At 46.5% G+C, this 23,880-nt stretch overlaps 1 protein-coding gene across 1 annotated transcript in view; it reads right to left on the bottom strand.

Annotated features, from left to right (window-relative positions):
• The window catches only part of urm1 (ubiquitin related modifier 1), a 72,753-nt gene extending 57,231 nt beyond the window's left edge, over positions 1-15,522 (bottom strand). The window contains exons 1-2 of the mRNA XM_070863365.1: positions 15,438-15,522; positions 11,933-12,003 (exon numbers count right to left, since the gene is read on the bottom strand). Of these exons, the coding sequence (XP_070719466.1) occupies positions 11,933-12,003; positions 15,438-15,472 (106 nt within the window). The 5' untranslated portion in view covers positions 15,473-15,522. The remainder of the gene's footprint in view (positions 1-11,932; positions 12,004-15,437) is intronic.
• Between the last annotated feature and the right edge of the window lie 8,358 nt (positions 15,523-23,880).

Genomic DNA, 23,880 nt, shown 5'->3' with positions numbered 1-23,880 from the left:
ATGAGAGGGGACCTCATAGAAACGTTTAAAATTCTGACGGGGTTAGACAGGTTAGATGCAGGAAGAATGTTCCCAATGTTGGTGAAGTCCAGAACCAGGGGACACAGTCTAAGGATAAGGGGTAAGCCATTTAGGACCGAGATGAGGAGGAACTTCTTCACCCAGAGAGTGGTGAACCTGTGGAATTCTCTACCACAGAAAGTTGTTGAGGCCAATTCACTAAATATATTCAAAAAGAAGTTAGATGAAGTCCTTACTACTAGGGGGATCAAGGAGTATGACGAGAAAGCAGGAATGGGGTACTGAAGTTGCATGTTCAGCCATGAACTCATTGAATGGTGGTGCAGGCTATAAGGGCCGAATGGCCTACTCCTGCACCTATTTTCTATGTTTCTACAACACACACACACACACACACATATATACACAACACACACACACACATATATACACAACACACACATACACATATATACACAACACACACATACACATATATACACAACACACACACATACATATATACACAACACACACACATACATATATACACAACACACACATACACATATACACACAACACACACACATACATATACACACAACACACACACACATACATATATACACAACACACATATATAAACACACCACACACACATATATACACAACACACACACATATATACACAACACACACACATATATACACAACACACACACATATATATATATATACACACACACACACATATATATATACACACACACACACATATATATACACACACACACACATATATATACACACACACACACATATATATACACACACACACACATATATATACACACACACACACACACATATATATATACACACACACACATATATATACACACACACACACACATATATACACACACACACACACATATATACACACACACACACACATATATATATATACATATATATATATATATATATCCACACACCCACAAACACACCCACATTTCCTTACAGTAACAAGCTGACCAATTGTTGCTGTTTGGTTTGGATTAGGTGACCAGTGTACGATTTATATTACACTGCCAGAGGCAGCACCAACTTCTGCGGCAGGCCTGAATGAAGCCTCCAGCACCACACTATCTCAGCAGGTGATTTCTTTGCTCCTTGCAATTTTCTCTGGTGTTTTGCACCGTTGACCTTCCAGAGACAATGGAGCAGGGCTGCAGCCAAAAGGTTAAAGCCATGATCGAAACAGAATTACATCGAGATTGTAACTTGGGAGCAGGCCGCTCGGCCCAACCAGTCCGCGTTTCCTACGTTACAACAGTAACTACACATAAAAGAAAATGTACGTCATTGGCTATGAAGCACTTTGGGACGTCTCGAGGTCATGAAAGGTGCTTTATAAATGAAAGTTCTTTCTTTCTTTTGCCCCCCTCTCGGGAGACCCGTGAGAAAGCAGGTAACTGCGTTGAGTGCCATCGACGGCACAAGCAGTTTGATAAGATGGGGTCAGCTGCTGTTACACGTGCAAAGTCTCCGCGAGTGCCGCTGGCTTATAGTGCTCGGGTTTCACAGCGCTGACAGCAGCCCAGGAGAAAGCTCGCCACATATGCTAAGTTTTTAACGAAAACTTATTACTTGCTCATTTATCCTACTGCTGCTTGTGTTGTGAGCAATGTTCCTTTTAAGCTGCGTGGCCACGCAGCGCTCTGGAGGTCCCGTGCAGCTGGCTTTTAAAAAGGGAAAAAACGCGCATGTGCAGAATTTTGAATGGGCCGCGCGGCCCTCCCCAAAAAATTAGAGGGAACATTGTGAGCATGTCGGTTACCACTTTTACCACCATTACAACAGTGACTACACTTCAAAAATTAAGTACTTCAGTGACTGTGAAGTGCTTTCGGACACCCCAAATATGTGAAAGGCGCTGTAAGAATGCAAGGTGCTTCCTTCTTTGATAGAAATCTGGCCCTCCAAGCAGCCTGCCGAAGCAAATCTAACACATTTATAAGAACATAAGAATTAGGAACAGGAGTAGGCCATCTAGCCCCTCGAGCCTGCTCCGCCATTCAAAAAGATCATGGCTGATCTGGCCGTGGACTCAGCTCCACTTACCCGCCCGCTCCCCATAACCCTTAATTCCCTTATTGGTCATAAATCTATCTATCTGTGATTTGAATACATTCAATGAGCTAGCCTCAACTGCTTCCTTGGGCAGAGAATTCCACAGACTCACAACCCTCTGGGAGAAGAAATTTCTTCTCAACTCGGTTTTAAATTGGCTCCCCCGTATTTTGAGGCTGTGCCTTCAGGTTTCAAGAACCGAGTTCAGGAAAGCCAGCACTTAACCCGATATAAAAAACAGCCTAAATGTGCCATCCATCCTCATCTTTCTCTCCTCCACTCTCTCCCTCCCCCCACGCCCCGCCCCACCCCCCAATAAAGTCCAGGCTGCAGGATCAATGGCTACATTTACAAGTGAATGGCGCGTAACAAAGCCCCGGTTTGTGTAAAGAATGAGGGAGAAGATGGATTTTCACAGATGTTGCACAGAGTCACCACTCTTTGTTTAATTAGGCAGAAACTTGCCTTTTTAAAATGTGATTTGCACAGAGGCACAGCCCGTTTAAACTTTGTTCAGAGTTCAGCAAACAGGACTCTTCAAACTAACACAGAATGACCAGCTGGTAATGAGCAGCGTGTGAACAGAATATTAAACACAACAGCATCTCCCACACCTCACCGGGACATGACGGGGCCATTTTATCTTAAAGGGACAGGGTTCCCTTTTAACAGCGTATACGCACTTGAATTATACAAACCCAACGTAGCTGTACGGAGGAGTCAACGGCAGAAGGAATAAATAAAGTGAAGGAACCTCTTTACTAGAATGGTACCAGGGATGCGGGACTTCAGTTAGGTGGAGAGACTGGAGAAGCTGGGGTTGTTCTCCTTGAAGCAGAGAAGGTTAAGAGGAGATTTGGTAGCGGTGATCAAAATCAGGATTGGTTCGGATAAGAGTAAATAAGGAGAAACGATTTCCAGAGGCAGAAGAGCGGTTAACTAGCACAAACAGATTTATGCAATTGGCAAAAGAACCAGAGGCGATGTGAGGAAACTTTTTTTTTTTAAAACAGCGAGTTGTGGTGATCTCGAATGCACTGCTTGAAAGGGCGGTGGGAGTAGATTCAATATGAACATGCAAAATAGAATTGGATAAATACTTAAAAAAGGAAACTCATTTGCAGGGCTATGGGGAGAGCGCAGGGGAGTGGGGCTAATTGGAGAGCTCGACCAAAGAGCCGCCAGAGGCTCGGTGGAGCAAATGGCCTCCTTCTGTGCTGTATCCTTCTGTGATTCGACTTGCATTTATCGAGTGCATTTCAAATCTCAATGCACTTTATAGCCAATGAAAAGTGGTGTCCTGGCCAGTGTCCACCTCACACACCCATTGCTCCCCTGTCCATCTGTAACCAGTTCCGCTGACCATCCTTCGCATGCCCCTCAGCTGATTCTGTGCAGCTCCTGACTGATGTACTTTGTTGGAAAATCCACAATTTAGTTTTCAATCGCTGTTCGTGCTATGACCCGTTTCTTTTGCTTTTAAAACAAATGGTTGGTTTCCCAACAAAGGCAGCAGAAGGACAGGAGCCTCTCGTGGCACAGGATGGGCCGTGGGCAGGTGAGGTGAAGTGGGACTGAGTACAAATAGACAAAGAAGCAAGAAAGAACACGCATTTATATGGCTCCTTTCGCAACCTCAGGATGTCGCAAAGTAATTTACAATTAATGAAATACTTTTAGGTGTAATCATTGATGGAATCAGCCATGATCGGATCAGCCATGATCGTATTGAATGGCGGAGCAGGCTCGAGGGGCCATATGGCCCATTCCTGCTCCTATTTCTTATGTTCTTATGAGTGTATGAAACGCAACAGCCAATTTGCACACAGCAAGTTCCCACAAAAAAAGTTGGTAGTATCCTCGCTTGAGTCAGAAGGTTGTGGGCTCAAGTCCCACTCCAGAGATTTGAGCATGTAAATCTAGGCTGACATTCCAGTACAGTGCGGAGCGAGTGCTGTATCATAGGAGGTGCCGTCTTTCAGATGAGACGTTAAACTGAAGTCCCTTCTGCTCTCTCAGGTGAACGCAAAAGATCTCACAGCACTATTTCAAAGAAGAGTAGAGGCGTTGTTCCCGGTGTCCTGACCGATATGTATCCCTCAATCAACATCAATAAAACAGATTAACTGGTCATTATCACATTGCTGTTTGTGGGAGCTTGCTGTGCACAAATTGGCTGTTGCGTTTCCCACATTACAACAGTGACTACACTCCAAAAAGAACTTCATTGGCAGTAAAGCGCATTGGGGGGGGGTCCAGTGGTCGTGACAGGCGCTATATAAATGCAAGTCTTTCTTTTTTTAATAAACAGTATATTTTCTGATTTACAATGAGCAATGCCAGAGGAGATGTGATAGATAGTAATATATTGAAAACAAGTACGTCAGCCCTGTGCCAGACATCACACTTCAATAACGATGCAAAACTTTCTTTAAAAAATTTTTTTTATTTAAAGCTGGGCACTTTAACCTGGTGCTTAAACTGATGAGCACTTCACAGTTTTCAAAGTTTCTGATCAAGCAATTAGACTCTGAGTGACCCGAGCTGTGTTAACTGGACTATCAGAGTTGCTGGTTTAAACAGCCCCACATTAGATGGCGACACTTTGTGCAAAGTGCATGAAACTTCCGTTCTTATAAAACAGCAAACCTCCGACTTACGGGTGGTGCACGCAGAATTAATAATAACTTTCAAAAGGGAATTGGATACATACTTGAAGGGGAAAATTGTGCAGGGCTATAGGGAAAGGGCAGGGGCTCTTTCAAGGAGCAGGCACAATGGGTTGTATGGCCTCCTTTGGTGCGATTACTGCGAGTGAAAATCATGCAGTTAGTGCAGGTCCATCACACTTTTAAGTGCCAAAAACACTTAAAAAGAGAGCAAAAGTCTGATGGTTTCTCTGCCCTTGGTAACCTGCCTCTGCCCAGGGACACTAAGCAAGAAAAGCAGTTGCTAATCTACAAAAACTTCTCAGCAATTTGTCCCTATTCAACCTCAGGACGTGCCATTTTAGAGCCCTTCCTTGCAGGGAACACCTGAACAGTGGTCTTAAAGGGACAGGGCATGTTAAACACAGCTCCATCTTCGCAAGTGAATAGCACAACAACTGTGTACCTTCAGACCCCAAGACTGTACGCCGGCAATTCCACTGGGGAGGGATGGATGGATGAGGGAAAACCAGCCAGTATAATATGCAAGAATTGTACTTTTTGAAGGCAAGATAAATCAATATTTGAAACTAATTTGCAGAACAGCTGGAAATGCAGATCTGCTCCAACCTGGCAGCTGCTCCGAATTATAGTGCATCCTGCAATCACTGCCAAATTTGTTGACTGGAGTTCGCTCCACCTCCACCGCCCCACACCTCTCTTCCCCCACCCTCCTTGTCTTTCCACCCCCCAGCCACCCTCTCCCTCTCCTGTTTTGAACAGCACGCTCTCCTTCCATTCCCAGGAGCCCGCTTTCCAGATCTTTGCTAATACACTCGGCGTCCCTGGGTTGATACTAGCTTTTACACTTTACCGGAGTTTTGGATCGCCTTCTGAGAACGCCAGCATGGTGCGTCATTGACCGTTCGGCATCAAGCGCCGATCTCTGCTACGTAATGTGGAGATCCAGAGGGCAAACTTCTGCAGCCAGCGATCATAAGGTCACTGCACTGAAACTGGCAGCCTTACCTAGACGGCGCATTCCTACATCCATATTTTTTTTTTAAACAGGTGTATGACTCAGCAGCTTCCTAAGGATATGGAGGGAGATCAGCTGCACTGTGATATGTCGTCACTGTTGTAGTGTAGCAAATGCGGCCGCCAATTTGCGCACAGCAAGCTCCCACAAACAGTAATGAGATAATGACCCGATTATCTGTTTTAAGTGATGTTGTTTGAGGGATAAATATTGACCAGGACACCGGGCAGGACGCCCCTGCTCTTCCCCGAGATAGTGGCGTGTGAGATTTTACATCCACCTAAGGGTCTAGACGGGATTTCAGTTTAATGTCTCATCCGAAAGACGGCACCTCCGACAGTGCATATGTTAAGGGGTGTGGGGGGCGGGGGGGGATTAACATCCCTAAAAAATTACTCCGCGAGCTTTTGTGCACTGTTTTGTAGACATACACAAAAAGACATAATTAGTGTAATTTAGCATTTGATAAGTGACTATTCCAGCTTTCTCTCATCCACAAAGCAATGGATCTCATTTAATGAAGTTCACTACCACTTAAGTGTACACATTTCCGTCCAAGGACCTGAAGTAAACTGACTGAAGGTCTCACATTGCGAACACGAATCAAAACAAGGAAGCACGCCACTCCCTAAACCTCTCCGCCTCTCACTCTCTAATTCTCCTCCTTTAAGGTGCTCCTTAAAACCTATCTCTTTGACCAAGCTTTTAGTCACTCGTCCTAAATGTCATCTTCTTTGGCTTGGTGTCAATTTTTGTTTGATAACGCTCCCGTGAAGTGCCTTGTGACGGTTTACTACATTAAACATGCTATATAAATGCAAGTTGTTGTTGTATTCACAGGTAACAGAGAGGGTTGAAGAGGACAATGCGGTTGTACATGAATTTCCAAAAGGCGTTCGACAAAGTGTCACATAATAGGCTTGTCAGCAAAATTGAAGCCCATGAAATAAAAGGGACAGTGGCAGCATGGATACGAACTTGGCTAAGTGACAGGAAACAAGAGTATTGGTGAACGGTTGTTTGTCAGACTGGAGGAAGGTATAGAGTGATTTTCCCCAGGGGTCAGTTCTAAGACCTCTGCTTTTCTTGATACATTAATGATTTGGATGTGGATATACAGGGCACAATTTCAAAATTTGCAGATCACACAAAACTACTATAGTGAACAGTGAGGGGGATAGTGATAAGACTTCAAGAGGACATAGACTGGCTGGTGGAATGGGCGGACACATGGCAGATGATATGCAACGGAGAAAAGTGCGACGTGATACATGTTGGCAGAAAGAATGAGAGGAAATATAAACTGAAAGGTACAATGCTAAAGGGGGCGCATGAACAGAACGACCTCGGGATATATGTGCACAAATGGATGATGGTGACAGGGTAGGTTGAGAAAGCAGATTATGGAATCCTGGGCTTCATGAATAGAGGTATGGAGTACAAAAACGTGGCTATTATGATGAATCTGCATAAAACACTGGTTCGGCCTCAACTGAACTATTGTGTCCAATTTCTGGGCAGGGCATTAGAGGAAGGACATGAAGGCCTCGGAGAGGGTGCAGAAAAGATTTACGAGAATGATTCCAGGAATGAGGGACTTCAGTTATGTGGATAGCCTGGAGAAGCTGGGGTTGTTCTCCTTACAGCAGAGAAGATTGTGAGGAGGTTTGATAGAGGTGTTCAAAAACCATGAGGGGTCTGGACAGAGTAGGTGGAGAGAAACTGTTCCCATTGGCAGAAGGGTCGAGAACCAGAGGACACAGATTTAAGGTGATTGGCAAAAGAACCAAAGGCGACATAAGAAAAAACTTTTGTACGCAGCGAGTGGTTAGGATCTGGAATGCACGGCCTGAAAGGGTGGTGGAGGCAGACTCAATCATGGCTTTCAAAAGTGAGTTGGATGAGTACCTGAAAGAGCATAAAGAAATAGGAGCAGGAGTAGACCATTTGGCCCCTCGAGCTTGCTCCGCCATTCAATAAGATCATGGCTGAGCAGTTGCAGGGCTACTGGGAAAGGGCGGGGAGTGGGACTAGCTGAAGTGCTCTTGTAGAGAGCCGGCATGAGCACAATGGGCCGAATGGCCTTCTTCCATGCTGTAACCATTCTATGATACTACATTAAGCCTCAAGGTGCTGTAAACTTTTATACACATATGTTTATTATGTAGGATATAAAAGTTTATATTGTATTATGTTGTTGAACATCTCTTAAAGACGAAAAAATCCCTCTGCCGAGCTGTTTTCTCCCACCTCTTTTCGCCAATTTTCTCCATCCATTCCTCAAATCAGTGTCTCTCATTGCTGGACAAATTACGGCAGGTGACCAAAAGCTTGGTCAGAGAGGGAGGTTTTAAGGAGCGTCTTAAACAGAGAAAGAGAGGAAGAGAGGCGGCGAGGTTTAGGGAGGGAGTTCCTGAGTTTATGGCCCAAGCAGCTGAAGGCACGGCCACCGATGGTTGAGCAGTTATAACCAGGAATGCTCAAGAGGGCAGAATTTGAGGAGCGCAGACATCCTGTGGGGTTGTGAGGCTGAAAGAGACGACAGTGATAAGGAGGGAGCAAGGCCATGGAGGGATTTGTAAACGATGAGAATCCAGGGCGTCAATTGTAGCGGCGTGACCCAATTTCCGGCTGAGACAAGGCTTGGCGATCAAACTTGGGACTTCCGTAGTCCGTGTGGCCCAGTGCCACACCAGATAACCTTGCTGAACCATGGTAGGGGGGGGGGGTGTAAGCAGTGAGCCAACCTTCAGGAGAAGCCATTGCGGTTTTCGCTCATTTGGCCGGTAAAGGCATTTTCTTTCGCCTTCCTACCCACTCACCATTATTTAAATCAAACACTTTGAGATTCCTGACCGCGGAAAGCTGTGATGTAGCGGAGAGCTCTTTCCCCCCCCCTGTTTTCCATTCTGAGAACAATATTGAGTGCTCCTCAGCGGGACAATTGTCACGTTTCAGGCTGCATTGTTAGGGCAATGCCACGGTTGCCTAGCACTGCTACGGCCACTGGCCCGTACCTTACCTGACCCTGGGCGGGGGTGGGAGAGGGGGAAAAATAGAGGGACGGTCTGTGGAATGGCTAGAGTACAAAAGAGGGAAAGACAGTCAAAATTCCACACACCAGCCATAGCAACCATACAAGAATATATATATGTAATAAATAATATACCACACAAAACTTGATAGGGTGCAAAGAGACCTGGTTTGTGAACTCGGAGCGTCGGGACAGATAGAATTCCATCTCCCACCTGGAGTTGTTCAAAGCATAATTGTTTTTGGATCAGAAACAGGATGAAGAGCAATTAGATAAGCAGAAGAAAAAAAACAAGACACTTGTTTCAAAGCACCTCAAAATTGTGATCATAAAATGCTGTCTGCTATTATATCCACACACACACATACAGAACATAGCATTATAAAGAGCAAAGCCAACCACAACCTGTGAAAAAAAAATCAAAGATTAATGCGGAGTGGAAGAATGCCGCACTTTCACACACTTGTACTCCGCAGGGGGCAGTGCTTTCGTGAATCGAAAGTCAGCCTTGAAGAGCTAAAGGCACCACAGCACACAGAGCGACTGCTGTGAATTTTTAAGCACATATTGGGCACGATAGCGTCGTGGACTCGCGGCCCAGAGGTCGGGAGTTCAAATCCCGCAGCGGCAAGTTCCGAAACTGAAGTGAATAAATCTGACAATATGTGGGAAAGCGCCAGGAAGAATGACCACGAAAGCTGCAGGCCCATTAATGTATGCCGGAAAGTGCGCATTTGAACACTGAATTCGTACAAGGTTGAGCTCAGCTGTGATGCCCTGCAGCTGAAGTAACGCTAACATTAAGACATGAAGTATGGCAGCTTTGACATGGCACTGGAGGACTGATGATGCCCCACGGAACTGTATCCTGGCAAGGCTCAGCTGTTTCAGGAAAGGAGGCAGATAGAAAAAAGAAGTCTTGTATTTATATAGCGCCTCTCATGACCTCAGCACGTCCCAAAGCACTCCATAGCCAATGAAGAACTTTTGAAGTGTAGTCACTGTTGTCATGTCGGAAATGTGGCAGCCAATTTGCCCACAGCAAGGTCCCACAAACAGCAATGTGATAATGACCAGATAATCTGTTTTGCTGCTGTTGGTTGAGGGATAAATGTTCGCTGGACACTTGGGGGGAACTCCCCTGGCTCTTCTTCAAAATAGGGTCATGGATCTTTTACAAAATAGGGCCATGGGATCTTTTACGTCTGTCTGAGGGGGCAGACAGGGCCTCGGTTTAACGTCCCATCCGAAAGACGGCACCTTCCCACAACATTCTGATTCAGAGGCCTGAGCACTGCTCACTGAGCCACGAAATCAGTTCCAAATCTGGTAACCAACAACTTTCCACTCCTTCACTGATTCTAACTACCGCTATAATCACAGGACAATAGCTGGATAACTTCACTGTCCCCCTGCAACTTCACCAATCAAACACACGCCAACAAGTGAGAGTTTACAGAAACAGGCAAGGACAATGAAGCGATAATAAACTAATTATGGCGCTAGTTAGAACATGGCAACCAAACCTCTCTAAACCAGGGCAAGTGACTTGGGTTCGTTGGAGCCAATGATTCCCGAAGTTATTCGTGAAGTACATTATGTGCAAGGTTAGTAGTTTGCAGTTTTTATGGTAAGGTGGATGCAATCCCCCAAACACCGGTAAGGATCCCATGCGATTAAAGCAGAATGTTTTATTCAGTCACTGTACATCAGTGACCCTCATTAGGGGACATGCGTTTAAACTACACAAAAGTACGAACAGATTGGATGTTAGGCAGTTCTTCTTTTCCTGGAGAGTAGTGAGCCTCGGGAATGCGTTGCCGGCTGGTGTGGTGGGTGCTGACCTTCTGCATGTCTTCAAGATGGAGTGGGATCTGGTTCTTGACTGGGGAAGATACTGCATCATATAGAAGGTAAGCGGATTAATGTCTGCTCTCTCAGGTGCACGTAAAAGATCCCACGGCACCATTTCGAAGAAGAGCTGGGGAGTTATCGCTGGTGTCCTGGTCAATATTTATCCATCAATCAACATCACCAAAACAGATTATCTGGTCATCATCACATTGCTGTCTGTGGGAGCTTGCTGTGGGCAAATCGGCTGCCGCGTTTCCCACATTACAACAGTGACTACTCTTCCAAAAAAAAGTATTTAATTGGCTGTAAAGCGCTTTGGGACGTGAAATTCGCTATATAAATTCAAATTTTTCTTTTTAACAGATCACAAACACTTGGTCCACGTGATCTCCTGGACTGTTTCGGTCACCTGAGGTCAATGTTCCAGAGTCTGTTTCTCCATATTGGTTCTGGGTTTTGTGCCCCACCCAGGAAATCATATGGCTGCAATGCGGGTGTGGTTGTGGGGGGGGGGGGGGTAAGTAGAGAATGTCCCGTCACGGTGCTCCGGTCATCCTGAGTGTGAAGTAGGCATGATGGACCAGCTGGTCTTTTCCTGCCTGTCATTTTCATATGTTCATACATCTTCTTCCCGACAGCCCCTCTTTTCTTCCCCCCCCACCCCCAATAAAGGATCAGAGACAGGTGCAATTTCACATTCCCACTGGTTTACTATGTGCTGCCAGTAAGTGCGCCACACTCTTTGAACACAAGAATTAGGAGTAGGCCCCACGGCCCCTCGAGCCTGCTCCGCCATTCAATAAGGTCATGGCTGATCATCGACCTCAACTCCACTTTCCCGCCCGATCCCCATATCCCTCGATTCCCCACAACTCCAAAAATCTATCGATTGCAGCCTTGAATATACTCAGAGACTCAGCATCCACAGTCCTCTGGGGCAGAGAATTCCAAAGATTCACAACCCTCTGAGTGAAGAAATTCCCCTTCATCTCTATCTTAAATAGCCGACCCCTTATCTTGAGACTGTGCCCCCTGATTCTAGACACTCCAGCCCAGGGAAACAACCTTTCAGCATCTACCCTGTCAATCCCCTTCAGAATCTTGTATGTTTCAACGAGATCACCTCTCATTCTTCTAAACTCCAGAGAGCATAGGCCCATTCGACACAATCTCTCATCTTATACAACAAGCAATGAAAGCAAAGAAAATCCAATACTCACATGGTGTTGACTGGCTGGGCAACGTGATGTGTTGATCCTTCACCCCATTGAAGAGCAGCTCAGCACCACCCCTACAATGGATTAATTACAGCGAACAAATGTGAGTTTTTAAGTATATGCAAAATGAATGAAAAGAGCAGAGTTCTTTCCTTGTGCTCCTGAAGATGAGGAATTGTCAGCGCTGGGGAACAGAAGAGCTTTCTACTCTGAGCACCCAGTGTCAGCATCAAGCAATCCCAAATTGGGATGAGGATGGATTCAATCTAACCCAACAATACACCTTGACCATAACATCTGCAGAGCACGCCTGACTGCACCAGTTTTGCCTGTTTTCATACTGGCACCAAAAGCAGGACTCTAACATATGAACAGGGGGAAGCCATTCAACCCCTCAAGCTTGTTATGCCATTCAATTAGCTCATGGCTGATCTGTTTCCTAACTCCATCTACCCACCTTGGTCCCATATTCCTTGATAGCCTTACCTAACAAAAATCTAGCAATCTGTTTTGAAATTTCCAATGGACGTAGCCTCAATAGCTTCTTGGGGGGAAATCATAGAAATTTACAGCACGGAAGGAGGCCATTTCAGCCCATCGTGTCCGCGCTAGCCAACAAAGAGTTATCCAGCCTAATCTCACATTCCAGCTCTAGGTCCGTAACCCTGTAGGTTACGGCACTTCCAAGTACTTTTTAAATGTGGTTTTAAATGCCTCTACCACCCTTTCAGGCAGTGAGTTCCAGATCCCCACCACCCTCTGGGTGAAGAAATTTCCCCTCAAATCCCCTCTAAACCTCCCCCCAATTACTTTAAATCTATGGCCCTAGGTTGTTGACCCTTCTGCTAAGGGAAATAAGTCCTTTTTATTCACTCTATCCAGGCCCCTCATAATTTTATACACCTCAATCAGGTCTCCCCTCAGCCTCCTCTGTTCCAAAGAAAACAAACCCAGCATCTCCAATCTTTCCCCATAACCAAAGTTCTCCAGTGCAAGCAACATCCTCATAAATCTCCTCAGTACCCTCTCTCATGTAATCACATCTTTCCTGTAATGTGATGACCAGAACTGCACGCAGTACTCTAACTGTGGCCTAACTGGTATTTTATACAGTTCAAGCATAACCTTCCTGCTCGTGTTTTCCAATTGTTTCCAATTTTGCACTACGCATAATTTTGTTCAGCAAAAGCAGGATACCTAATTTTATCCGGCAGGAAGGGCAGAGTCCTCCCCAGACAAATTTCACTTAAGATCCTTAAGGCTCACTGAGAGATTGCCTGATTTTTTAATGTTTTACATTGAAAAAAAAACAATTGAGATTCTTTAACCCAGCTAGTGCACACCCCTCCACAATATCGCCATGCTGAGCTTGTAAAATCCATTGTTGAGTTATTTGGACATGGAGGTGGCCTGAAGTCATGCTGTGTACACACAAGATAATGGCTTCCTTCCTGGGCTGGTATGGGGACTGTCAGCATGCAGCGGTGGGCTTCAGGCTTGCAAGGCTGAGGCTGGACTGGCTGCTCCGATGCCATTTGTAGGGAGCTTTGTGCTTTCTAGAAAATGAACATGCGAGGGTCGTGGGAGACACAGTTCATGCGTCCAGCTTTGGAGACACCCAGTATACAGGCCACCAGCAAGAGCTGTAACTGAGTTTGCTCGCACCTCTTCTCTCTATTGGGTATTTCCAGCCTTGCATTCCGTATTTCCCTTATTTACTCACTCTGTGGAACCACAGGCACAAGAGGAGAGAGCAGGGAGATACGTGAGCAACTGGAGATCCATAAGGGGCAGTGAACAGGTCAGCATGGGGCAGGCAGAGGCAGCAATGGAGGGCAGGGCTAAATGGTTAGCCTGGACGTACATTCATCAATATTGATCTTTAGGACATTGGACCCGAGTTTGGCTAAGCCCGGGAGTACAGGAAGATGTGGTGGTGTCTGCAAATGGGTGAAGAGTAAAACAGGGATGAGACTGTTAATTTTGTCCAGAGAAGAGGGGAAGATGTCAAGAGTAATCGATAGGTGGGGTGAGAAAATGTGTGATCTATTTTTGTAAATTATTAAAATGTGTGTGTTTATTAGTACATGATAACATTTACTTTTAAAGGTACAGGATCTATATTGGAGTGAGCAAAGAACTATCATGGCAGCTGAGTCTTTTTGGGGGTAGATGATTAATGTAAACAAATGAGATACAAGACTCGCTAAATGAAATTTAGCTAAGCAGTGGATCTTGCATCTGAGCCAATTCAGATACCCGGCAGTATACCCCTACTGTAGGAACTAGTTCCACATTGCCACTGGCTCTATTCTCCACTTCACTGTACATCCAAACAACAAATTGGTTATGTAAGCGATGACAAATATGCAGATGGGCTATGGAGGCAAAATTCAATTCGGCTCAGGATCCCGGGGGGGGGGGGGGGGGAAGAGAAGAGAAGAGGAGAGGGGGACAGCCAGGATTGGCATATCTAATTGCTATTCAATAATATTCAATTGCTGCCATTAGAAAGTGTAGAATCTGGGTGAAAATAGGATGCAGCTCAGGTGTAATACCTCACTGTTAAATAGTTTGAAAGCACACTTGTCTAATCTCATATGAAGAATGGACAGTTGGACACTATCCTGGAGGTTTGCTCACAACCATCCATAGAACTGTACCTTGCTATGAATCACCATCTTCAAGAGAGAAAACTAGAAAATAAAGAGAGTTTTGGGACTGAGTGATAGAGGTGCTAGAATCAGACTATTGGACAAGAGGCACTGACACTGCAATGGTGTGGTGTGGTGGGGGACTTAATGTCAGCTGTGGCTCAGTGGGTCGCACTCTCACCTCTGAATCAGAAGGTTGAGGGGTTCAAGTCTCACTCCAGGGACTCGAGGACAAAAATCAAGCCCGACACTCCAGTGCACTGACACTGAGAGAGCGCCATCTTTCAGACAAGATGTAAAACCAAACCTGCTCTCTCAGGTGGACGTAAAAGATCCCACGGCCACTATTCTGAAGAGCAGGGGAGTTATCCCCGGTGTCCGAGCCAATATTTATCCCACAATCAACATCACTAAAAAAAAAACAAGATGCTCTGCTCATTTATCACATTGCTGTGTGTGGGAGCTTGCTGTGCCCACATTACAACAGTGACTACACTCCAAAAAATACTCCATTGGCTGTAATGCGCTTTGGGGCGGGGCTGAGGTTGTGAAAGGCGCTATATGAATGCAAGTCTTTGTTATCACGATTGAAGGAGGCAACCCAATTGTTTTGAGCCAACCCGACCCGACCCAACCGCGACAAGTGAGAGTTAGGCTCCTGAATGCTGCAAGAGGCGGGGACAGTGGGGCCTTGTGGAGGCGGCGATAAATTCAGTAACCCGCCCGACTGTGTCGCCGAACACAAACCCGCGGGGGAGGCCAAAAACCCCGGGCCACAAACTGCGCGATTCCAGTCACGGAAAAGAAAAACCCCGAAACCTGGGGAAGCTTGATACACACACACACACACACACCTGAATTCCAGCCGGAGACCGATGGACGGCGCCATCTTGCTCGGCTCGACCCGGAAACAGTTTCGCTGCAGCCCGGAAGTTGTCACCCTGCCTCAGGCCAGTTGGATAGAAAGGGCCATCTCTCCCAAAGGGACCTTGAGCTGTGGGCATGTGCAGGGCACGAGGTCAGTGGCATGCAGGCAGCAAATTAACACCGCGTGCCTCTACACATTGGAAATCTCTGTTTCATTTTAGTCTGTGAGCTGTTTTAGTTTGTGCGCTTCAAGCGCCGTAACCTGCAGGGCTACGGATCAAGAGCTGGAAAAGGTGGATTACTAGGGGGGGGGGGGGATCAAGGGGTATGGCGAGAAAGCAGGAAGGGGGTACTGAAGTTGCATGTTCAGCCATGAACTCATTGAATGGCGGTGCAGGCTAGAAGGGCCGAATGGCCTACTCCTGCACCTATTTTCTATGTTTCTATTTGGTCGGGAGGGGAGTAGCTCTTTGGAAAGAGGCGAGGGGCCCAGGGGCAGCACGGGCCAACCCACACTGCGATATGTGTGCGCACTAGGTCTGTGCAGCAGAGCCTGGTCTTCAGTTGTCTTGGTTAATCCTTGCCACGGGACCAAGACCTAGCTCTGTCAAGCCCGTGTGGTGGCTGGTGTGCAACGGCCACCACATGTTAAAATAATCAATGTAACTATTTGTACTGCAATTTTTTTCACCGACAAGTGACAAGCCACACCCCCCCCCCCCTCCCCCAACTTTTCAGCCCAAATCATTCCATTCACGTGGTGACAAGAAGCAGGATCTGAGGCTCCAACTCTCTTCACCCCTCCCCCCGGTGGGCCTGGGCCCGAGAGTGGCCGGCGGGGGGCCGATAGCGAGAGAGAAGCTGGAGGCCAGGGAGAGAGGCTGGGGGGAGAGAGAGACACGGGTGGGGGTGGGGCGATCTTCCAACCCCCTACAAGGGATATTGTTGGAGTGGATGATATCCAGAAGTCACGACACCACTATTCACTTCATACCCAATAAACCTGTTAACAATCTGTACACAATGCCCCATCTATGGTGGGGTGGTGGGGGAGGGGAAGGATGCACTTGCACTGGATTAAGGCACTTTGGCTGGGGGAGGCAATGTACTTGGACTGGGTAAGACACTTTGGCTGGCCCTTACTGTCTTCTGGGGAGCTCTGTCCTCTGTCGCTTCAGGAAGTCAAAGTGGATCGAGTTGCATTTTGCAAAGTCAGTGAGGCCTTGCGATGGGCGGTTTCAGTGACACATTCCTGTGAAACTTCAGGGTGTGGCTTACCCTCCAAGGGGATCAATCAGAAACAAAGGGTGGAGCATGTTGGCCATTTTTGCAGTACAAATAAGCACGTCCTAAAAAAAATCCATGCACAGGCATCTTCCACCCTTCGACATGCAGTTCGGGACCTGGAATATTAGGTCCTTCATTGAAACACCTGTGAACTCATCCCTTTTTGGCATGGAAGCAAGTCATCCTCGACACGAGGGACCGCCTATGATGATAATGATGGTTGGCACGGACACGATGGGCCGAAATGGCCTCCTGCCGTGCTGTAAATTTCTATGATTCTATGAAAAACAAAGGCACTGCTCGAAAGTGCAGAGGTGCCAAGTTCCAGAATTGAGTTTGATTCTAGTTAGGGTTGTTACTGCTGCTCACACCGATGGTTTATGAACCTGGTTTTAATTTATTAAGAGCGTTTGCACCTTAACCGTGTGCGTAGTGGCATTAAATCTATTGTCATTTTTATTCAACACTTACAAAGAATTTTGAAGAACATTGTTGCAGATGGTACAAATATTGGCCATGTGGTTGATAGTGAGGAACATAGCAATGGACTGGTCAGGTGGTCAGAAAAGTGACAAATGGAATTCAATCCAAAGAAGTATAAGCTAATTCATTTGGGGAGGGCTAACAAGGCAAGCAAATACACAATAAATGGTAGGATACTAAGAAGTGTAGAGCAACAGAGGGACCTTGGAGTGCATGTGCACATAACCCTGAAGGTAGCAGTACAGGTAGATAAGGTGGTTGAGAAGGCATATGGGATACTTTCCTTTATTAGCCGGTGCATAGAATATAAGAGCCAGGGAGGTTATGCTTGAACCGTATAAAACACAAGTTAGGCCACAGCTGGAGTACTGCATACAGTTCTGGTCACCACATTACAGGAAAGCTGTGATTGCATAACAGAGAGAGTACAGAGGATGTTACCAGGACTGGAAAATTGTAGCTATGAAGAAAGATTGGGTAAACTGGGGATGTTTTCTTTGGAACAGAGGAGGGGAGATTTGATTGAGGTGAATAAAATTATGATAGACCCAGATAGCGTGGATAGGAAGGAGCTATTATTTTTGTAAACATATAGGTTTAATATACCAGCCTGTACAAAAGTAGGGTTTAAATATGAAAAATACATTGATGACACAGGAAGGAATCTCGTCATTATTCTTTATCAGAACTTTTCAGTTGGTTCCATACAGTAATTTGCACACAGAAGTAACTGTCATGCATCCTACAAGTTTACTGCTTGTACTATTACAAGGTGTGCCATCAGAGGGCACTGCAGTGGGAGACTTGTAGGTTACCTGTACAGGTGTGTCAGGCCTAGTATAAAAGGCAGGCCACCATGTGTGATCCTCACTCTGAAATTACAAATAAAGGACTAAGGTCACTACAGTTCAAGTGCAACACATTGCCTTGTGGCGTCATTATCAGAGCATCCAAAGATATAACAATTGGCGACGAGATTATGAATCTTCACACGAAAATGGCTAACTTTGGCGGTTGCAGCAGTTTGCCGATGGTGATGATTGGGACGCCTTTGTTGAAAGGCTCGACCATTTCTTCACAGCAAATGACGTGGCAGGCGACAATCCGGCCACACTGGCTGATAAGCGCAGAGCTATCCTGCTAACCAGCTGTGGGCCCACTGCGTATGGTCTCGTCGGGGACTTGCTGGCACCAGCGAAGACAACGACCAAGACGTACGAGCAGCTTGTAACGCTGATCCAAGAACAACTCAAGCCCAAAGAGAGCATCCTCACAGCCAGACCCACCGACGGCCCGAAGGCCAGGAAATCCCGAAATATGCTGCAGACCTCAGGAGGCTGGCGACACCGTGTGATTTCAGCGATCACATCACCTAAGCGTTGCGGGATATCTTTGTCATTGGAATCGGCCATGAGGGCCTTCGTCACAGGCTACTATCTGTGGATACCACAGTCACACTGGGGAAGGCCATCTCCGTGAGCCAGGCATTCATGACCTCGACCTGCGGCTCCAGGCAGATGAGTCATCCTCAGGACTCAAACCCGGCAAGTACTGTACACAGAATGGCACCTTTTAGAGGCTGGACTGTAGAACGTGAATCTTCTCAGGGGAGAGAAAACAGGCCCTTGAGTCGGCCGAGAAGGGCTAACCGAGTAGCTCCATGCTGGCGTCGCGGAGAGAATCACAGGGCTCACCAGTGTCATTTTAAAGACTCTGTTTGTAAAGGCCACCTCCAGCAAAGGGCCACCTCCAGCAAATGTGTAAAAGAAATATGACTCACTGTGTTGATGAAGAGTCTGCAGATGGCCATGAATCCAGCGCGGATTATGAAACGATAGTCAGAGAGGCAGCTCAGCCCCACGATGAGGTATATGGCATGTTTCCCTGCACCACAGAATGTTCTCCATTGAGGATGGAAGTTGAGATAAATGGCGTTCCCGTCTTCATGGAAGTGGACACGGGGGAGAGCCAGTCAGTAATGAATCAAGAAGTCTTTGAGAGGCTATGGGACAATCAAGCTGGACGACCCAATTTGGTCCTGGTTCAGGCAAAGCTGCGTGCCTACACCAATGAACTTATCCCAGTCGTTGGTAGTGCGGATGTAAAGGTACTCCATGACAGTACGGTGCACAAGTTACCCCTGTGGATTGTTGCAGGTGATGGACCAACGCTACTCGGAAGAAGGTGGATGGAGAAGATCCATTGGAGTTGGGAAGGTTTCATCCCTCCAGCGATCGACGTCTCCTGCACACAGAGACAAAGCAAGCCCTCACCTGAGGGTGGACCCGGCACTGGAGAACAGACCAGCACAGCACCCAAGGCACAGACCGCTCAGCACGACTGCGTGGAGATGATCCAGCTGAAACGACCCGAATGCATCTTCCAGGCTCCAGTGGCAGGACTCCAGAGGAAGAAAATCGGATCCAAAGGCGACTTCCCAGCCTTGGTGGCATAACCCAGGGAGAAGAGGATCACCGCAGTCGACATCGTGGATGGAAAAAAGATGGCGCCCAAACCACGAGGTGAGGCGCTGAAGAAAAAGATGGCGGCGGCCAGACCACAAGGTGCAGCGCTGATGGAGCAACATGTGGTACCCAACAAAGAGGAGGATTGGGGTAAAGATAGCAAGGCTCCCTTAAAGGAGGCCAGCAACCCACCACATGTAAAGGGACAGTTCTACGTTCTCAATCAATGTAATAGCAACTGTGAGTTAGATGTAAAATGCGTAATTGATGATCAGAGTTGTGTACATGCAATAAGCAAAGAAATGTTGTGCGATTGCGATCGGAGCTACAGGTTATTTACAATGAGTAATGAAATGTTGTGCGATGTAGGATTTCAACTGCATTCAGTCAATGCAGCGAGCAAACACCCATCGGGGGCACACAGGTCCAGCGAGCTACCCAATGCTGTAGCCTGCGTCCCTGGGACCAGAGTGATGCACCACGGAATGTGTTTACAAGCAGCTAATACATACAATCTGCAGAGCAAGCGATCTAAGGAGGGCAGCGGCACCGGTATCGATACCCTATCCCTGATTGGCTCCACCTCTCAGGCACCCGATGGCACCAACCGCCATGAGCCTGAAAGAGCAAACCGCGCCAAGGCGCAGCCCCCAGACCCTATCGCCACCAAGGCTACACCCGGGAACGAAGGGTCACCCGCAACGGTTCTCCCAAATGGGACCGGAACTAGCCAGGATCCCAAACCAAATAACGCCCAGACAAGCGAGTCAGCAGTTCCCTGTGCACTGCTAGATGACTGCTCCTCAGGGAGCAACAGCAACCCGGAGCGCAAGGAGAGGACAGGGAGGTCACAGGCGTCTGTGAACCTGCCCGACGCTAGGAGCAACGGCAAAAGCCCCGAGAGCAGGCAACTTGAGCCAACCGGGTTCCCACTGCCAGCACTGGGCACCACGCCACCACCAGACCACCTGGATACCATCCAGCAGTTCTGGCACTAGCTTGTCCTCACGCACCGGCGCTGACCCCAGCACTGACTCCAAGTCAATATCAAGCATGTACCTCACCAGTCAAATGTACTTGCCTCACGACGGTACCACAAATGTAATGCTGTAAATGCACATTTTTTTTCTGGACTTGAATATATATGAATGTAATGAGCCACCGGCATAATTTATATGTGGGGAGGAAGAGAATGGGGTGGTCATGGATGCACAAACAGAAACCACCAGCACCTCTACTGCCAACGAAACACCAACTACTCACCCAAGATGGAAACAACCCTCCAAGGATCAACCAGATAGAGCTAAGCCCAGAGCACAGTCAATGCATGAAGGCGATTTGCACTAAGGACTTGGGGGAGAGTGATGTCATGTGTCCTACATGTTTGCTGCTTGTACTATTACAAGGTGTGCCACCAGAGGGCACTGCAGTGGGAGACTTGTAGGTTACCTGTACAGGCGTGCCAGGTCTAGTATAAAAGGCAGGCCACCATGTGTGATCCTCACTCTGGAGTTACAAATAAAGAACTAAGATCACTACAGTTCAAGTGTAACACCTTGCCTCGTGGAGTCATTATCAGAGCATCCAAAGCCATAACAGTAACTATGCAGCTTTCAGTCATGTCATAGAAACATAGAAACATAGAAAATAGGTGCAGGAGTAGGCCATTCAGCCCTTCGAGCCTGCACCGCCATTCAATAAGATCATGGCTGATCATTCCCTTAGTACCCCTTTCCTGCTTTCTCTCCATACCCCTTAATCTCCTTAGCAGTAAGGGCCATATCTAACTCCCTCTTGAATATATCCAATGAACTGGCATCAACAACTCTCTGCGGCAGGGAATTCCACAGGTTAACAACTCTCTGAGTGAAGAAGTTTTTCCTCATCTCAGTCCTAAATGGCCTACCCCTTATCCTAAGACTATGTCCCCTGGTTCTGGACTTTCCCAACATCAGGAACATTCTTCCCGCATCTAACCTGTCCAGTCCCGTCAGAATCTTATACGTTTCTATGAGATCCCCTCTCATCCTTCTAAACTCCAATGTATAAAGGCCCAGTTGATCCAGTCTCTCCTCATGTGACAGTCCAGCCGTCCCTGGAATTAGTCTGGTGAACCCTCGCTGCAATTCCCCAATAGCAAGAACATTCCTCCTCAGATTAGGAGACCAAAAATGAACACACCACTCCAGGTGAGGCCCCACCAAGGCCCCGCACAACTGCAGCAAGGCCTCCCCGCTCCTACACTCAAATCCCCCAGCCATGAAGGCCAACATACCACCCGCCCTTTCAACAGCCTCATTTTATTAGGGATCTTACAAGGTCTTTTGAGGCGTATTTTACAAAGTCGTGCATCATATAGAGATTGTAAAAAGATATGCGTCTATCTTGTGCGTTTATAAAATGAGTAAACAGTTTACAAGTCACGTTACAATTTTATACATCACATATACAGTACAAAGTAGTGCAAAATAAAATGTAATCTCCACCGGCACAGCCACTCACAACCATGCTTCAGTTCCATGAATGAAAGTTTTATTTATTAAGCACGTCCTACAAAGCCTTCCCTTCTCCCAGCAATAAGACGGAAAAAAAGAACAGAAAAGGGCTTATTGAATGATCAAGTTAAATCATTGCCGCTATCGATTTCTGGAGCGGAGCAGAAAATTTCCCCTAGCAGAGTGGTCAATAACCAGGGGGCATAGATTTAAAGCATTTGGTAGAAGGATTAGAAGAGATTGAGAACTTTTTCACCAAGAGTGCAATGGGGATCTGCAAAGAGCAAAATTCACCAGAACCCCCCCTGTGTTTGGGCTCATTCGAAAGGAAATTTAATTTGGGACTATCTACTGAAAAGTTTGGAACTCTAAAGTGCTTATGGAAGAAACTGCGAACTTTAATAGAATTATGAACTTTTACAAGACAGATTCAAGCCTGTGGGCGAACCTAGAGAACAAAAGAAGCCCACTTGATTATTGGAACTGTCTGGGTGTGAGGACTGAGTTAATCTGTCTGGAAGAATGAATATTTGAAAATCTTTCTCCACAAGAAACATTACCATCACAAAATCACCCAGAGGTAGCTCCCCATCAATATGGGTCTGGACAAACCATTTCAGCATATACATCACAAAGAGGCCCAATCCAGCCTGTATGCGAAAGACTAAGCACAAAAGGACATTGCAATTACCAAACTAATGTTTCCATCAGGAAACAGTTTTCGAACATCAACCCACCCAAGACGTATCAACTTTAACGAGCCGAACAAAATAGTACAAAGACAAACCAAGCCCGTCAAAATTATACAAAGGATTTTGAAGAGATTTGGTGGCAAGTTTAGAACACTGAAATCGTATAACTGCCCCTGTTTTCAACAGAGGTTAGTGAGAGTGGAGAGAGGTGGTTGCCATTACCTCATCAAGACAAGGAGAGAAACCAACGCGATAGTTGTAAACTAACTTCTCCAGCCTCGAAGTCTTGAAGTCCTGAAGGAAGGAAGAACATCACCATCTACCATTAACTATCAAAAGGATTGGTAAGCATAAGTCCCTGCCTGCCCTGGAGTCTAACCTAGCTAGAATTAGGTATTGGGAGGTGGGAGGTATAATTTTATTGCAACCCCCTTTGAATGTGTAGTGTATGGTACTTTATTAGAGTGATTATAAGTTTGACCTTGTACCTTTCCTTGTATTGTTCTTTGTTAGAGTGATTGTAAGTTTGGCCGTGTATTTTCTTACTAGAGCAATAAGCCTGTATTACCTTGACTGTAATAAAAACAAAGTTCTTTGCATCAAACTAGTCTCCTCTGCACTTTTGTCACCGCCCCCCCCCCACCCAAAATAAATCCAGAGTACAGAACCTAAGGGAGTGGGAGCAATTCGAAACCATTCAAGTTGGTCAGAAGGGAACCTGACCCCCCTCATAGAGACCAACCACCCACCCCCCCTTACAAAATGGCGACTGCGGCAGGACTCTGGTACATGGGGTGTGATGTAGAGAGTGCTGGTTTGGGGCAAAGAACCAAAATGGAAGAGGGGACTTCCTCCTATGTGTATAAGGAAGTGAAAGTAACTAAGGAATGGGTGCTTAGTCTATTGCACGCTGAGCGTCCGGCTGATGCTGCAGCCCAGTGGACAGCAAGTAAAGATCACAAGGAAGCAATAGAGAAAGCAATTTGGTTGGTCTGTCTACAGCGACAG

This window comes from Pristiophorus japonicus, chromosome 20 (genome assembly GCF_044704955.1).
Source record: "Pristiophorus japonicus isolate sPriJap1 chromosome 20, sPriJap1.hap1, whole genome shotgun sequence".
NCBI classification, from domain to species: Eukaryota; Metazoa; Chordata; class Chondrichthyes; family Pristiophoridae; genus Pristiophorus; species Pristiophorus japonicus.
The sequence above is the reverse complement of the archived record's forward strand: the minus strand, read 5'-3'. Positions and strand labels throughout refer to the sequence as shown.